Source organism: Protopterus annectens, chromosome 2.part0, assembly GCF_019279795.1.
Source record: "Protopterus annectens isolate FY-2018-M chromosome 2.part0, PAN1.0, whole genome shotgun sequence".
NCBI classification, from domain to species: domain Eukaryota; kingdom Metazoa; phylum Chordata; order Ceratodontiformes; family Protopteridae; genus Protopterus; species Protopterus annectens.
Genome location: NC_056728.1, coordinates 1,321,727,222 through 1,321,743,211, shown reverse-complemented (window position 1 = coordinate 1,321,743,211; position 15,990 = coordinate 1,321,727,222). Strand labels below are relative to the sequence as shown.

At 41.1% G+C, this 15,990-nt stretch overlaps 1 protein-coding gene across 3 annotated transcripts in view; it reads right to left on the bottom strand.

Annotated features, from left to right (window-relative positions):
• Positions 1–684: 684 nt before the first annotated feature.
• The window catches only part of SLC30A9 (solute carrier family 30 member 9), a 1,654,027-nt gene continuing 1,638,721 nt past the window's right edge, over positions 685–15,990 (bottom strand). For all 3 annotated transcript variants that reach the window (XM_044061511.1, XM_044061513.1, XM_044061512.1), the window contains one exon: positions 685–1,513. In XM_044061511.1, coding sequence (XP_043917446.1) covers positions 1,469–1,513 — 45 coding nt within the window. In that variant the 3' untranslated portion in view covers positions 685–1,468. The remainder of the gene's footprint in view (positions 1,514–15,990) is intronic.

Genomic DNA, 15,990 nt, shown 5'->3' with positions numbered 1-15,990 from the left:
CAGACGATGGTAAATCTGTGCAATGCTGCAGAAATTTCAGCAAAAATGTCAGCCAACAGAAACTCTCAGTGAGAGCTCAATTTTAGCAAATAATAGCTGAAAACACTGCAAATTCCCCTTCTATAACAGAAAGCTTGCTAAATAGTTTTAAATTTAGAATATTGGCAGGCAGAACAAATTTTAATATTAGCAAGTAAGGTATTTTCCTCGTGTTGGAAAGAACGGCAGACAACTCCAGTAAATCAGTCTTTCAGGTGGGTAGCAAGTTATGGTGAAGGCCTTCGGGCCTAACATGCCAAATGCCACAAAAATCCTGTTTTTCTAACAGCCCAAACTTGAAATTTACTGGTATTTTTCCCAGAAAAGTGGAAAATCAGTGACTGTTTAAATCTGTACACATTTAAATTATTACTTAATGTGCATTACATACTACTCTTTGCTTATGTTTTCACACAATGTAACAAATCTACTCTTCAGAGCTTTTCTCTTCGGCCTCCACTGCAGATGGGTACATGCAGAGATGGACATTCCCAGTCACAATAACAAATAACGCACTACTCTTCCAACACAGTCCTCATCATTGCTACATAAATCTTAGAAAAAATGAAGTTTCCGTAACAAAGTTAATGAAGATAAACAATACAAATAACAAAGTATTCAAACAGACATTTTACAGAAAACAAATCTATTAAAGGCTATTTTTTAATAAAGTATGTGTGGCTGTTTGGCAGACTAGAAAGAAAACCCTGCCTCAACTGTACAATGCAGTTTTACAGCTTTATGATTTATATGACAGCAGAAAACACAAATCTTCAAGTAGCACAGTAATTTAAGTATAGGTTCAGCACAGCATGAGGTACAGATACTTAAAACGTTTTTATACAGTCTATAGATTTTTACATTTAAGACTGACACAATGCATGCATCTGTGCTTTACTGCAGGTTAATATTCTTACAATGCTGCTCTGCAGTCTACACATGATTTGACAAGCACGTACTTCCTTTAACAATGAAGTACAACAGCTGACAAGGTTTTGGCTCCTTTTACCTTTACTTTCTTAAAACCTTAAAATATTTCATCCATAAAAAGGTCCTTCTTATCAATGTTAAAACATTACAGTACATTGTCAATTTAAATAGCTTAAATTTATTAACAATTATAATATTATAATGCATGACAATGCCGGAATGGCATAACTTATCTGCTTGCAGCTAGGTTATCAACACAACTTCAGTTACTTTTTTGGGGGTGGGTGGGTAAACTAAGCTTTCATGTAACATATGAACATAGAGGGTCTCCCAAGCAGTTTTTTTTATAACTTAGAAATAAATAATTTGATAACCCACACAGTATTGTCTGTGATGCACAAAGGCTCTCCTAAGACTGTGACAAAGGACGACGCTTCAAGCAAGCACACCATTGTTTTTCAGGACATCCAATGAAAACACTTCATTCTGTGCCGCAGAATTACAGTATTTCCAAGTCTACATGTCGCAGCTCAGGATTCAGTTGCTAAAAAACAAATAAGAGAGAATTATTTCTGCATCAAGCCAATGTATGTAGCAGTCACCATCAGGTTACATTAAAACAGCTGGTGTTCATTTTAATAAGTGTAAATGTATAAAAACAATGCAAAAATTCTTCCTCATCCTTATCCATAAGTGGAAGTTTATGTGCAAGTAATATATGAACTCTGTATCTGACTAGTACCAGGAAGATACAATATAAAAAATCAGATTTCTTTAATTTGCTACCTTTAAAAAGAAATACTCTTCCAACAGTTTGATACGGCATTCTATTTGTACACATGAAGTATGTTCTGTCTCTTTCACAAGCTGAAGCAAGCAAGCAGGTAAATAAAAGCTAAACGGAAATTATAATATGAACGGGAATCAGCTGTAATAACACTGCTGAAATAAATGCAATTTTTTATTTAATTAGTTAATTTTGGTGACCACGTAGATCAAAAAAACAAATGAAGGAATGTCAAGAGGCAGGTGAGAGATTCAAGCTGCTGCTGTAATCGGTTGACTTCAGAATATTTTTCCGCAGAGGATCAAGCATGTTTGATGCAAATCAGGCTGAGGAGGAAATAAATACATTTATCCAACATAAAGTAAAGCCAGCAAACAGAAGGGGACACTGTTGTTTCTCATTCTTCTGACAATAAAGCTCATAGACACTTTGCCAGTGAAACCTTTTCTAATGTTCCATAGGAAAATGTTTGAGACACGCACACACAAAATGGAGTTGACTAGAATAATCAGGAATACCTTGCATGTGAAACAAAGTCTGGTGTTGGGAGATGGAGAACAACAGGAAGAAGACCAACAATACCGAAATTAGTAAGTAAATGGGAGACTATAAAGCTTCAGTCATGTTTCTGAACTATGACTTTGAAAGAAAACGTGTCTGAGAAAGATTGTACTTTTGTTGACTTTGTTAAACTTGTGGGTGGACTGTAAAAGCACGTCCCACTTTACGTCAATGTTTCAAAGAACACAAAAAGATGAAAAATGTAACTAAGTAAAACAATTTTTGTTCTTGTTAGTATTTGTATAAAGATGCCATGGTATAAACTGCATGTTATACGCAGTTTTGTGTAGTGTGTAGTCAGGGGTATATTAAATGTAGGGGGAATCTCTTCAGTTATTGAGGTATATGTTAAAGATATTAAAATAAGCAAGTTCTTTTTTTTTTTGGTTGTAAGAAATATAGGCATTACAGTATAACAGAAGAAAGGCTGGACAAAACCAATTTTAATGTTACAATGCTATGATCTTGGGTTGCTAGGGTGGGAGTGGGGTATAACAGTGTTCTGATAATAATATATGTAGAACTAAGCTATTTTCTCTTCTTTTTACAAGGATGAATGTCTAGATTAATGCCCGTAGCATAAACTATATATAAGCATTTTTGTAAGCAAGCAGGCTTGAAAAATGAGACCAAATTATGAATGCCATGAAAAAAGACAAGTTTCTTACATTTGCAAATATACTAGTTTGTTTTTGTTTTCATTAGCAAATGTTCACAGCAAGTCAAGAAGTCCACTGTTAAGGCTGATGCACATTCTATTCTAAGTGAAATTATCAAAGATTCATTGATGATTACTTTTACATGGAGATCAACCATATGCGGCTGTATGCAATTAATCCTGAGAGTTCTGAGCATTCTTTGCTGAGGGAAATGCAAAAGTTAACGGTGCAATGGCAAGCAGTACAGTGAAAAATAAAGATTGAAATTATGGTAAATGAATAAGAGATGGCAGAGTTAATACTTTAATGCATTGAATAGAAAATGTACATGTTAATTAAAAGAATGATAGCAAGTGCATTTTTCTTAGGTCTAAAATGTAATTTTTCCAAAAGCATATATGCTGTTTTTCACACCTGGAAGGGGAACAGGAAACAGGTAAATGTAAGTGGGAATTACAGGCTGTAGTATGCTCTTTAGCATGGGTAACCCTACTTTTAGGCTAGGTGATACCTATGGGTACAGCTGTCAATTTGGTGCAATTGTTCCTATCTGAAGTGTTAAATTTCATTTTTTAAAGATGTACATACTATTGTGTGTTTGTTCTAAGTTAATAGGGAATGGGGAGGTTTTGAAAAATGTATTTAGTTTTTATGGGGGGGGGTCAATACAATTGAAAAATGTGACAGGTTCAAATGGGGATGGGAACAAACAACTGTATAAAAGATCAGCCTGTCAAACATTAGTGTGCGCTTGTAACATTAAAGTTAGAAACACATGTTCAAAAAAAACTGACGTGTAACAGGTGGGAACAATAACTTATTATTATAATGGCTACTCTATCCATAATCATCTTGGAATGTAAATGGCCTTACAGATATAGACAAAAAGGGAACGATACTGAATTATATTAAATGTAGAATGCAAATAGCAATGCTGTAGGAGACACATTTGGAAATAAATGAGCATATGAATTTGATAAAGAATGGATATTCAACAGAATATTGGGGACAAAGGAAACTGGGAGTAATTATACTAATTGCCAGAGAACCTCCAACAGTGACAGAAGAGATAAAAAAGGATAATAATGGACTACTGACAAGAGAGGAGGATTATAGTGGCATGCATTTATATTCCACAAAATAAATATTAGGGAGCCTAGGAAAAATAATCAGCTTTTAGCATGGTACATTACTTATAGATCAGGACTGGAACTTGACTTGTAATACTGAAAATGTGTTAGGGGACCTAAAAGGGAAAAATATAACAAAGCAGTGCAAATTTCTGAAGAAATTCATGAAAATATTGGTATTGAAGATGTGAATTCAGTAACAGGAACTCAGATAAAGTGTACATATTATTCCCCAGTGTAAAAAAACTGTAGTAGACTATAAAGAAACATTTCACAGAAACATGTATGTTTGATAGAAAGACACATCCAATAATTATTTCAGATCTTGCAAAAATAAACACCAAAATAAAAATGCAAGGTAATGAAGCAAAAATAAGATAATGGTGCTTTCCCACTTACCTGTTAAAAAGGGTTTACTATCATATTTGTGAATGTAATTTAGACAAACGCAACGATTTCTGACAAATATCGTCGGAAATCAAAACACAGAGCAACCAAAATATCGAGCGGAGCATTTCAGCAATGTCAAATATCGACTTTGCTGACATTCTCACATCTGCCCACAACTAACAGTAATGTTTGCAGGGGGGCAAGCCCCCCCTGCACCCCCCACCCCCCTACTTATATATACAAACTCCGAGATCGCACTACAGTGACGGTAAAAGTACATTTCCCAATCCCCACTATAGTGTGATCTGCACCGCAATGTTGAAGCTGACAATAGCGGCTGTTCGCTCATGTCAGCTTCGACATTGTGGTGATCGAATTCTCAGTTTGAGTAAATGATATTCGCACATATTCGATCGTCTAAATGACAGTCGAAGTGATAGTAAACTGTTAAAAAGAGACGAATTTAAGGAACAAGTAGTAGAAATTATTTGAGAGTAATTAGGGAAGACACCAAATATCTTCAGAAGCTACTGCTAAGTGAGTGGGATAAAATGAAAATGGAGTTTAAAAATAAGGTAGAAATAAAAGAGAAGTAGATATGGTTAAGAAGCAATAGGAATTACTTATAGGGGCTGTCAAAGATTAAAGTATTGCAGAATATGGGGGAACAAGACGAGAGACAAATGTATAGAACTAAAGAGAAAATAACAGAATATGTGGATAACACACATGAGTTTAGAATGACTGCTTTTGCTAATAGCTCCAGAGCACAAAAACTTTTAGCATGACGATGTACCAATAACAAAATTAGAAAGGGTTGTTGCAGAAAGTATAGTTGTGTACTTACCACAACCATACATGTCCTTCTCTTCTATATGCTGCAGTATTCATAACATAAAGGAGTCTACTCTGGCTGACTCGTATGTCTGGCCAGTATCCAAAAGGCTTAATGCTACTGCAAGCTACGTGCTATGCCGCACCACACAGCGCGTACATTGGCATGTACGTTGGCCATAAAGAGAAGGTCGGGTATAAAGCTGATGTCAGCTTGCATCTACCTCAGAACTGTATGTCTGCTAGCACCAGCCTGAGATTCTAGCTGAGAAGCATATCAACAGGAAACTAGGCAAGCAACAGTTGGAAGGCAGGGTGGGGAAGCAATACTGCAGCATATAGAACAGAAAGACATCTATGGTTATGGTAAGATTTTACACAACTATTCTATGTCCTTCTATTCATATGCTACAGTATTCATAACATAAGGGAGAATGCCAAAGCTCGAGGTTGGGAAGAGGATTAGCTGATGATTTTTCCATAAATCCATGCAGGATTGCTCTTGCAAGCCCAGCTCTGGACTTAGAGATGGTGTCAAGCTTGTAGTGTTTAGTGAAAGTATGGACAGAGGACCATGTAGCTGCCTCCAGTGTGGAGCCAATGTCCAAACCTTTAAAGAATGCCCCCCAGGAAGAAACTGCTTGAATAGAATGGGCCTTAACAGGGGAAGCAAGGGTCTTACCATTCAATAAATAACAAAAGGAAATGGCTCCAGTTTGCTTGGAGACTGACTTACCCAGAGCTCTTGTGTGGCAAGAGACAAACAGGCAGTCAGATTTGCAAATAAGCTTGGTTTTGTCAAGGTTGTATCTGAGCTGCCTGTGTACATCCAAGGTGTGCAATATTCTCTCACTGTGACACTGAAGTGAAGGAAAAAAGGTAGGAAGGTTAACAGACTGATTTAGAGATAAATTATTAACCACTTTGGGCATGAAAAGGGGTCATTGTGCAGGGAAACTATCTCTATGAAAGGGAGGATTTGACATAAGGACCTGTAACTTGAGACCCTTCTAGCAGAGGTAACAGCCACTAACAAAACAGTCTTCCAGGTACAATGCTACAGGGAAGAGGATCTTGCTGGTTAAAAGGGTCCCACTGTAAGCTTCTCCAGCACAAAACTGAGATCCCAAGGAGGAGGTATTGGTTTTCTTGGTGGTCTGATATGAAGGATGCCTTTAAGGAACAGTTTTACCTCTCACCTGGACATCAACTAACAGCAGTTGTAGGTCCTTTTTATGACACCAGATGGAAAACCTTTTCCATTTGGAAATGCAGGATTTCCTAGTTGCGGGTTTTCTGGCCTCCTGCAGAACTTTTAGCACATCCTCAGAAAAAAGGTGTCTATAAGGGATTAAAACCCTATCACCCACAACATCAGATTCATAGTTGACAGTTGTGGATGTACCAGGGTCCCCTTGTCCTGTTTGAGTAACTCCATCCTGTGGGGTAATTTGTGATGATTGCCCCTGGCTAGGTGTAGGAGAAGGTGGAACCAGTGCTGGCTTGGTCAAAAGGGAGTCATCAACAAGATTTTTGGCTGATCCTGCTGAATCTTTAGTAGAACCTTCTGTAGAAAAGGCAAAGGGGGAATGCATACAGAAACATCCCCTTCTACGAGAAAGACAGGGCATCCACCTTCCACACCAGGGGATATGGGACTCTGGTGCAAAATTTTGGAAGTTGTCTGTTCATGGGAGGCAAATGGATCTGCCCGAGGTGTACCCCAATGATGGATTAGGTCCAGAAACACATCCCTGTGCAACATCCATTCATGGGATTGGGTCATGGACCTGCCTAAAGAGTATGCCACTGTATTCTGGGCTGAGAGGAGATAAGCCACCTGTAGGGAGATTTGGCTTTGTCAGGCTAATTCCCAGGCTAGTAGGGCTAGTCTGCACAGAATGTAAGACTTGGTTTCCCCCTGCTTGTTGATGTACCAAAGAGCTGTGGTGTTGTCTGTGAATCACCTCAGTACTCCTGAAACAAGATTGCTTTTGAAGATTTGCAGTGCCAAAACCAGTGCCCTCATCTCCTTTACACTGATGTGTTCCTGGGCCTGGTTGAGAGACCAAACATCTCTGACCCTCCACACTTGGACAGCTGCACCCCAACCTGTGTCTGAAGCGTCTGTGAATAACTCTTGTGAAGGAAGGCGTGGTTGTAGTGGTAGGCCAGGGTTTCTGTTTACCTGGTGGATCCACCATTCTAGTTACCTTTTTAAGCAAGGCAGGAATGGAATCAGGAACTCTAATGGATGTAAGTGTTGCACCCACACAGTTCTTAGATACCACTGCAACTTCCTCATGTGTAGTCTTGCTGTGGGTTTCATGGATGCCATGTAACCCAAGAGATGAAGAATTTCTTTGGCTGTCAAGGACTGGAGAGGAAGAATGCTCTGAAAATAGGAAGTCAGGAACAAAACTTTCTCCACTGGGAGAGAGGCTAGCATTTTCTCTTGTTTGTATGCTGCATCCCAGAAAAATCTGATCCTGTGAAGGGATGAGGGAAAACTTTGAAGTTTATAGTGAACCCTAAACTCTGTACAAGGGCAATAATGAAGGAAAGGTTTCCCCTGACGTAGTTCTGGGGACTGAGCCTGAATCAGAAGGTCATCTAGGTAAGGGAAGATTTGAATTAAAATGCTTTTATAGGGGCAAAGCCCTTTGTGAAAACCCTTGGTGCCACAGAGAGACCAAAGGGCAAAGCATACAACTGAAAATGCGAGGAAGCTACAGAAAAATGTAAAAACTTCCTGAACATTGGGTGAATGAAACTGTGAAGATAGGCATCTTTTATATCCAGGGACACCATGAACTCCTGTGGAAGAATAAGAGGGAGAAGGTAGAGGCAACATATAGAAAGAAGGGACTTTGAGAAAGATGTTTAAATGGGAAAGGTCCAGAATGGGTCTTCATGGGCCATCCTTACTGGGAACCAGGAACATCCGGGAGTAAAATCCCTTTCATTGTTAGGAAGTGGGAACATCTTTGATTGTTCCCTGAGAGATCAGGTCTGTGATGACCTAAGGAAAGAAGCTCAACTGATGTTGGGGGGGGGATTACAAAGAGGGGAATTTTTTCCAAACCATGAAATATCCTTTTTTGATTATGGAAAGTACCCAAGAGTCCTGAGTAATCAGTTTCCAAGCAGCAAGAGATAGGCTAAAACGATGAGACAAGGGAGTGGATGGCCTGGTGGCTGGTAGTTACAGACTAGTGGCTTGGGTTGGGACTGAAAGGACTGTTTTGAGGCAGGAGTCGGAGAATCAGACTAAGAGGCTGGTTTTCTAGGTCCCCTCTTACTTTTGGAGATGACAGAGGTTTTCTAATAAAAACAGTCTTAACTGGGTACTTTCTTTGGAACTGGAGAAACAAGAATGTATTTAAGATCCTGTAGTTCCTTTTTTTTCTCCTGAAGAGACTTGAAGAGTTCCGCTGCTGAACTCCAAAACAAACCTTTGTTATCCAAAGGTTCATCCAGCAATTTGGCCTTGAAATCTTCAGGCAGAGGCTGTAGCCTAAGGCAAGTGCATCTTCTCAGAACAGACCCAGAAGCAACTGTCCTAGCAGAAGCATCAGCAGCATCACTTGTGCAGAGGAATTAAGAGTAGATGCTAGTTTTGATTTTGCTGAGGAATCAGGGATGTCTGCCAACATTTTCCCCTGCATCTGCCAGAAGGGCCAGGAAGTACTTTGCCATGTGGGTTTGATAATTTATTGCACGGAAGGCCAAAGTGGCAGAAGTGTACACCTTCTTTCCCAAATGTTTCATGACCTTCCTCTCCTTATCAGAGGGTAACAAGGAAAGTACAGTTGTGTACACTTACCATAAATGTAGATGTTCGAGTGTATTCACTTTTGCAGTCATTACATTTGGGTTATCCTGCTGGCAGGTTGCCCTCATTTGGCCTGAATTCCAAAGTCTTGGGTCCTGCGTCGGTTGCTGTCGCCTCTTCCCTGACGTCAGGTCGTCAGGGGTATAAAAGATGCAGCCGATGCCATTTTATTCTGTTTTTCTTGCCCCAGATGTCAGGTGCCTCCAAAAGGGTAGGCTAAATTTATGCAAATAAAACATACATGCACCAGAAATTAGCTTTACCTTCATCTATAAGCAAACACACCACCTAGGTTGTATAGATTAGAGAAGTAAAGATAAGTTCCAGCAAAAATAAGGGGGATGGCGGGTGGGTAACCTGGACTGCAACTGTGAATACACTCGAACATCTACATTTATGGTAAGTGTATACAACTGTACTATGTTCTTCGTGTTTCACTGTTGCAGTCATTACATTTGGGTTGAGTCCCAAAGCTATGGTTGGGGGGGTTGGAGCTAAACAGCATTAGGAGCGGCTATGAGGCCCTGCAGAACTGTAGTGGCAAAGCCTGCCCTGGATTTAGAGTAAAGAGGCAGATTGTAATGTTTTGAAAAGGTATGCACTGAACTCCAAGTAGCAGCCTTTAAAATATCTTTGGTTGGTACTCCCCTGAGAAAGGCTGCAGAAGTGGCTGCAGCTCTGGTTGAATGTGGCCTAATGCACTGGTTTGCCATGCTGTGAGTAGCAGAAATTAATGCAGTGACCTATCCGCTTTGAAATAGTCTGCTTGGAGATAGCCTTTCTTTGTGATGCTGTGGCATATGCTACTAGTAATTGTTCTGTCTTTCTGAAAACTTTAGTTTTGTCCAAGAAGAATCTAAGTTGTCTGTGTACGTCCAAAGAATGCAGAATTTTCTCCCCCTTGTTCTGTGGATTTGGATAAAAGGTTGGCAAATTAATAGTTTGGTTAAGGGCTACACCTTAGGCATAAATGTAGGGTTTGTTCTAAGAGAGAAGTCTGGATAAAAAATGATAAAGGGTTCCATGGCCATGAGAGCCTGTAGCTCTGAAACTCGCCTTGCAGAAGTTATTGCTAGGAGCACAGCTGCTTTCCAAGATAAGAATTTTATATCTGCAGTAGCAGCTGGCTCAAAAGGAGGTAAGGTGAGTTTTTCCAAGACATAATTGAGGTCCCATGCAGGTATTGGCATTCTCCTTGGAGGCCTTAAGTTTTTGGCTCCTCTGAGGTACTGCCTTAATAAAGGATGAGAAAAGACTGGTGGCTCTGTATTGTAATGAGCCAAAATGGCAGAGGCATGGATTTTAATTGATGAGAAATATAGGCCTTTGTCCAGCATCTCAGTTAAGTATTGCAAAAACTGAGGAATATTTGGGACAGCTGTATCAGTTCCTTGAGCATGGTTCCAAGCGCAAAATCTCTTCCATTTCCCAGCACTGGATTTTCTAGTACTAGGCCTTCTGGTTCTAAAATGACATCCATCACAGCTTTACTGAGAGGTGTGGTTTGTATGGCTACATTATCCGCCATGCTGCCAGGTTTAGGGTCCTGAGTTGGCTGTGCAGAATCTGACTGTTTTGCTGGGACAGTATTTGAGGTAAGGTCCAGGCTGGGCAGTAGGACAAGTTCCTTAAGATCGAATACCAGTACTGGTGTGGCCAGTCTGTGGCAATCAAAATCATTTTTGGTTTCTCCTGCCTGACCTTTAGGAGTACCTTGGAGAGGAGAGGTAGTGGAGGAAAGGCATATACTGATAGGTTTGTCCAGTTGAAAGATAAGGCATCCACTTTCCAAGCTTGTCTGTGATAAGTCCTTGTGCAGAATCTTTTTAGTTGATTGTTTTGAGGGGAGGCAAATAGATCTATGTCCGGGCGTCTCCATCTCTTTGTTATCATGCTGAAGACTTGTGGATCCAGGTGCCACTGGTGGGGATCCATGAGGTTTCTACTTAGTTCATCTGCCAGAGTGTTTTCCTTTCCTGGCAGGAATTGTGCCTGCAGATGAACTTGGTAAGTCAATGCTGTGTCCCATAAAGCCATGGCTAGTCTGCACAGGGGATAAGAATGAGTGCCCCCCTGCTTGTTTATGTACCACAAGACCGTGGTGTTGTCTGTCTTTATCAGTAGTTGTCCCGGATGAAGTAGGTCCTTGAAGGCTGTCAGGGCATTTTGAACAGCTAGCATCTCTTTTTGACTGATATGTAGATGCTTTTGGTTTGTGGACCAGGTGCCCTGAATGCCTCTTCCTGCCATGTGTGCCCCCCAGGCATAATCTGATGCATCCGTCGTTAGGCTCTGCCTGGCTGGGGGTAGTGAGAATGGCTGTCCCTTGTTTTGGTGACAACCTTTGCCCACCATCGAAACTCCTGTTGCAGGCAGGGAATTAGAGTAATCATTGTTTCCAGACTGTGTCAATGTTGCGTCCAAACACTTTTTAGGTACCACTGAATTTTCCTCATATGCAATCTTGCATATGGAATTAGTAAGATGCAGGATGCCATGAAGCCCAAAGCCTGCAGAATTTTTCTTGCAGATAACTGGGCCTTTGTTGCCATTTCTTTGAAATAGGTAGTCAGTTGCCTTTGTTTGTCTGGAGTGAGATAAGCCATCTGGGCAGTTGTATTTAAGCTTGCACCCAGGAATATTATCTCTTGAGAGGGTACTAGTTTTGATTTCTTTTTGTTGACTGTGTACCCTAGGCATGTTAAAAGTCTTATCACAAACGTCAGATGCTGTAGTAGAATGTCCTTGTTCTCTTGCTTGTATGAGGCAGTTGTCCAAGTAAGGATATATTTGTATTCCTCTTTGTCTGCAGTAAGCAATTACTGGTGCCAGGCACTTTGTGAAGACCCTGGGCGCAGTCGATAAGCCAAAGGGCAGTGCAGAAAATTGGTAATGCTTTGAGCCAGCCTTGAATCTGAGGAATCTTCTGCATGTTTGTCTGATTAGGACATGCAGGTATGCCTCTTTTAGGTCTAAAGTCACAAGCCAAGCCTTGGTGCCCAGCATGGGCAGAAGCTGCTGTAAGGTCATTTTGGTATATCCAGGAATGTGTTTAGAATAGATAGGTCCAGTACTGGTCTCCATGCTTGGTCCTTTCTGGGTACCAAGAACAGTCTTGAGTAAAATCCTTGTCTCTGCTCTTGCTGAGGCACTTGCTGAATAGCCCTCATGTCCATGAGAGCTGCGACTTGTTTTTGAGCCTCTGCCCATTGATTTTTTGGCAGGTCTGGCCAACTGTTTGCCCTTGGTAGGGTATGGAAATGAAACTTGTAGCCTTGAGACACTATGTCTAGAACCCATTTTACTGGGTTATAATGTGCCAATTTTGAGAAAAAAGTGCTAGTTTTCCCCCTAAGGGTGCTGCCAGAAGATAAGTGCTTGGTGCAGGCAGGGGGAAGTCATTGGGACTGTTTCCTGTATGACTGTGATTTGTCCTCTCCACCTTTGGAGGTACAGGCACTCCATTGCTTAGACCTGTAGGATCCTTGCGGCTGTGATCTGCCTCTAGGGCGTCTGGATCTGCCGCTTTGAGGTTTGTCTGAGACTGGAAAGGACCAATTCTTTGTAGGCCAGTGGCTGCTAAATCTAGGTGGCTGTACCTGTAAGAAATCCTTAACCGTTTGCATAGATTTGTCTTCCATTTTCTTTAACACCTCTTCTGCCTTAACACCAAACAAGGTATCATGTTGTAAAGGAGCATCTAATAATTTTGCTTTAACATGGTCAGGCAGATTTTGTTCTTTTAACCAAGCATGCCTCCTAATGACAGAACCCGTAACAGAGGCCCTGCAGGAGGCCTCCAGAGAATCAAAACCACATTACAAAGTATGTTTTCCAACTTGTTCAGCTGCATGCAATAAATCCTGTATTTCTTTGTTTTCTGCACATTCAGAATTTGCCATCATTTTCTGTTTTCTGTTTAAGCAGTGTCATGATATATTGCTGATATTGGAGCATATGAAACTGGCAATTTAAGGCCCTTATAGCCAAAGTAGCAGATGTGTAAATCTTTTTTCCCCATCTATCCAGAGCCCTAGAATCCTTTGCAGTAGAAGCCTTGACCCCTTTTGGACCCTGAGAAATAGTTTCTGGGTCTGCAGTAGGGTTTTTGAAAAGGAATTTATGAGAGTCAGGGACCCTGTAGTATCTGTCCGGCTTAACAGGAGCTGGAGGTAAAGAATCAGGAGTCAGACTGGACTCCAAGAACACATCTACAATGTCCAACACAGGTGGAATAGCTAGAGGCCTGTGTTGAGGAAGTAAAAGGAAGTCTCTGAGCCTTTTCTTAGATTCTGAAAAATCTTGGCTCTCCCAGTGGAAGTGCTCCATCATGGTATGCAAGGTTTCCCCAAAAGAATAGTCCTCAGAAGGAGAAGCTGAAGGAATTGATTTGTCAGCATCAGAATCCTCATGGGGGGAAGAGAATATTCCTGATCAGAAGAGGAATCAGAAGAAATGGAAACCTGATCTGAAGATTCATAGTCTGTCTCTTGCCTAGGCCTCTTATCAGGAGGGGGATGGGAACCCCTGATCAAGGTAATTAAGTCTTCGGCCATTTTGAGCATCTGTTTTTTGGGCATGGAGGCTTGTCTTTGTGGCTAGTGAACTTGCTTCTTTGTCTTTAAAGGTGTTTTAGTCTTTGAAGTTGGTTTAATATATAATTGTTTAGGTCTGAATACACCCTCAGAAGCCGATGCCTGCTCAGCGGCTCCGGACCCATCTGAGGGAATAATCTCTGAGGCTCCAATACCTTGAGTTTCCTGCGGCCCGGCCGACTCCACGTGGGAGTCGGTAGCGGCCGGTGACTCTAAAGTAGTGGGCGTCAGGGGCTGCGAAAGCACCTCACTGAGAACTGGCGACTTGATTAGGAGAAGCTTCGTCGTCGGTTATGGACCCCGGTTGCCTGTTTTTTCTTTTTCTTTGTGTTTTTTGTGAACTCCGGTAGTCGGATGGCTATCCGACGATACTGTATAATTAAATCTTCGCCCAAAATAGCTTAATGCAAAATCATAGCGATGCTTAATAGTGTGTTGGTTAATCTAGCACAAAACCGACAACTAGCAACGTCGTGGTCAGGGCCTAGGCAAGGAATACAGTAAGAATGAAAGTCCTTATGAGGTATTTGCTTCTCACAAGAAATACAATTATTAACTTTTTCTGACATCGGTCTGGAGCAAGAAAGCTTTTAATGAAAACTTCGGATCTGAAACTCGAACATGAAAATCTCAGGAGTCGGCTGACCGGCACTTGCGAACTGCTTCTGCTTCGGGCAACGCGCTGCAAGAAAAACACTAGATACAACCACCATAAACTGAACCACATTTTAGTGCAGGTAATTTTAAGATTGAACTCAGTAGGTTAGAACATAGAATGATTCTTGGGTACCATACATTATACCCCAGGGGAATGAATTTAGGCATTATAGTGTGAATGCTTTAGTGTAGCTTTTGGTTAAGTATTATGATTAAGTATATTTATGAATTTATATGACTTCATATGTATTTGAATATACCATATATTAATGTTTCCACAGTTCAGCATTTAATATTTAATAATAGCATGCAATTAGTATTTTGTATTTATAAATTTGATATGTTGACAAATTGTATTTATTCTAATTGTTGACATTATAAGGGTTAATGATGTTATAATTTAATAATCTAATGAATTAATTGATGAGCATATAAAAATAGGATGTGTTTGTATGGTTATTTGTTCCATTGAAGGCGAATTGCCGAGGTACCAGGACGGATGTATAAAATGGAAATTTTTTTCATCCTATTGCTTGACTCTTTCATTTTGTGAATTTGGTGCTGCATTTTTTATACCCCTGACGTCAGGGAAGAGGCGACAGCAACCGACGCAGGACCCAAGACTTTGGAATTCAGGCCGACTGAGGGCAACCTGCCAGCAGGATAACCCAAATGTAATGACTGCAACAGTGAAACTTGAAGAACATGTGGATGGTAGTAATTTTAAGGCCTTATCCATGTAAACAGAAATGGTAGCCGGATCAGCAGCAGGAGCCCTAAAAATGAACTTGGAGTCCTCAGGTACCTTATAGAACCTGTCTGGATGCTTGAGGGCAGCAGGCAGAGAGTCTGGATATTTGGAGGCAGCCGAGAAAACATCCAGGAAGGAAGGCAGGCAGGACTGGAGGGATAGCAGAAGGAGAAGGGGGGTCCCCATCTGTAAGAGGTCATAATACCTCATTTAAATATCCAAAACTTGGGAGCAGTCCCAGTTAAATTCTTTCATTTTGAGAATAGTCTCTCCAAAAGAGATGCCCTCCCCAGGGGAATCTATACCATTAGATTCCTCCTCTGGGGAGGCATACCCCAAGGGAGAAGCCAACCGGGTGAAGTAGGCTAATGACTCCTCTCCAGAGGAATTCTCCTCCCCTGAGGAAGTGTCCACAGTTGTCCTTTAAAGGATGTGGAAGGAGAAAAGGGCAGCAGAGGAAGAGAAGACAGAGGGGTTTAGCGAAGAGCCATAAAGGCATTAAAGCGGCTTTGAGAAAAAAGCTTCCAAATTGGGGGCTGCTGAGGGGTACCAGAAGACACATTTAGTTGTAGTCTTCTTTTTTGGGGCTTCCATATGATGAAATGTGGAAGGACCGGACATAGGCTCACACTTGCCAATATCGGAAAGCACATCTTCATGCACTGTAATTTGTGTGATGCCACAAGGGTCCTCGGATATAACGAGCCTAGGTTACCCCTTGTTGTCCTGATCAGATGCCTGCCCTTCCCTCACGTACATACCAGTGGACTGTGGACTCCTTTGGGGCCTCCACTCTGGTACCCGCCGAAGGTACATCCACCA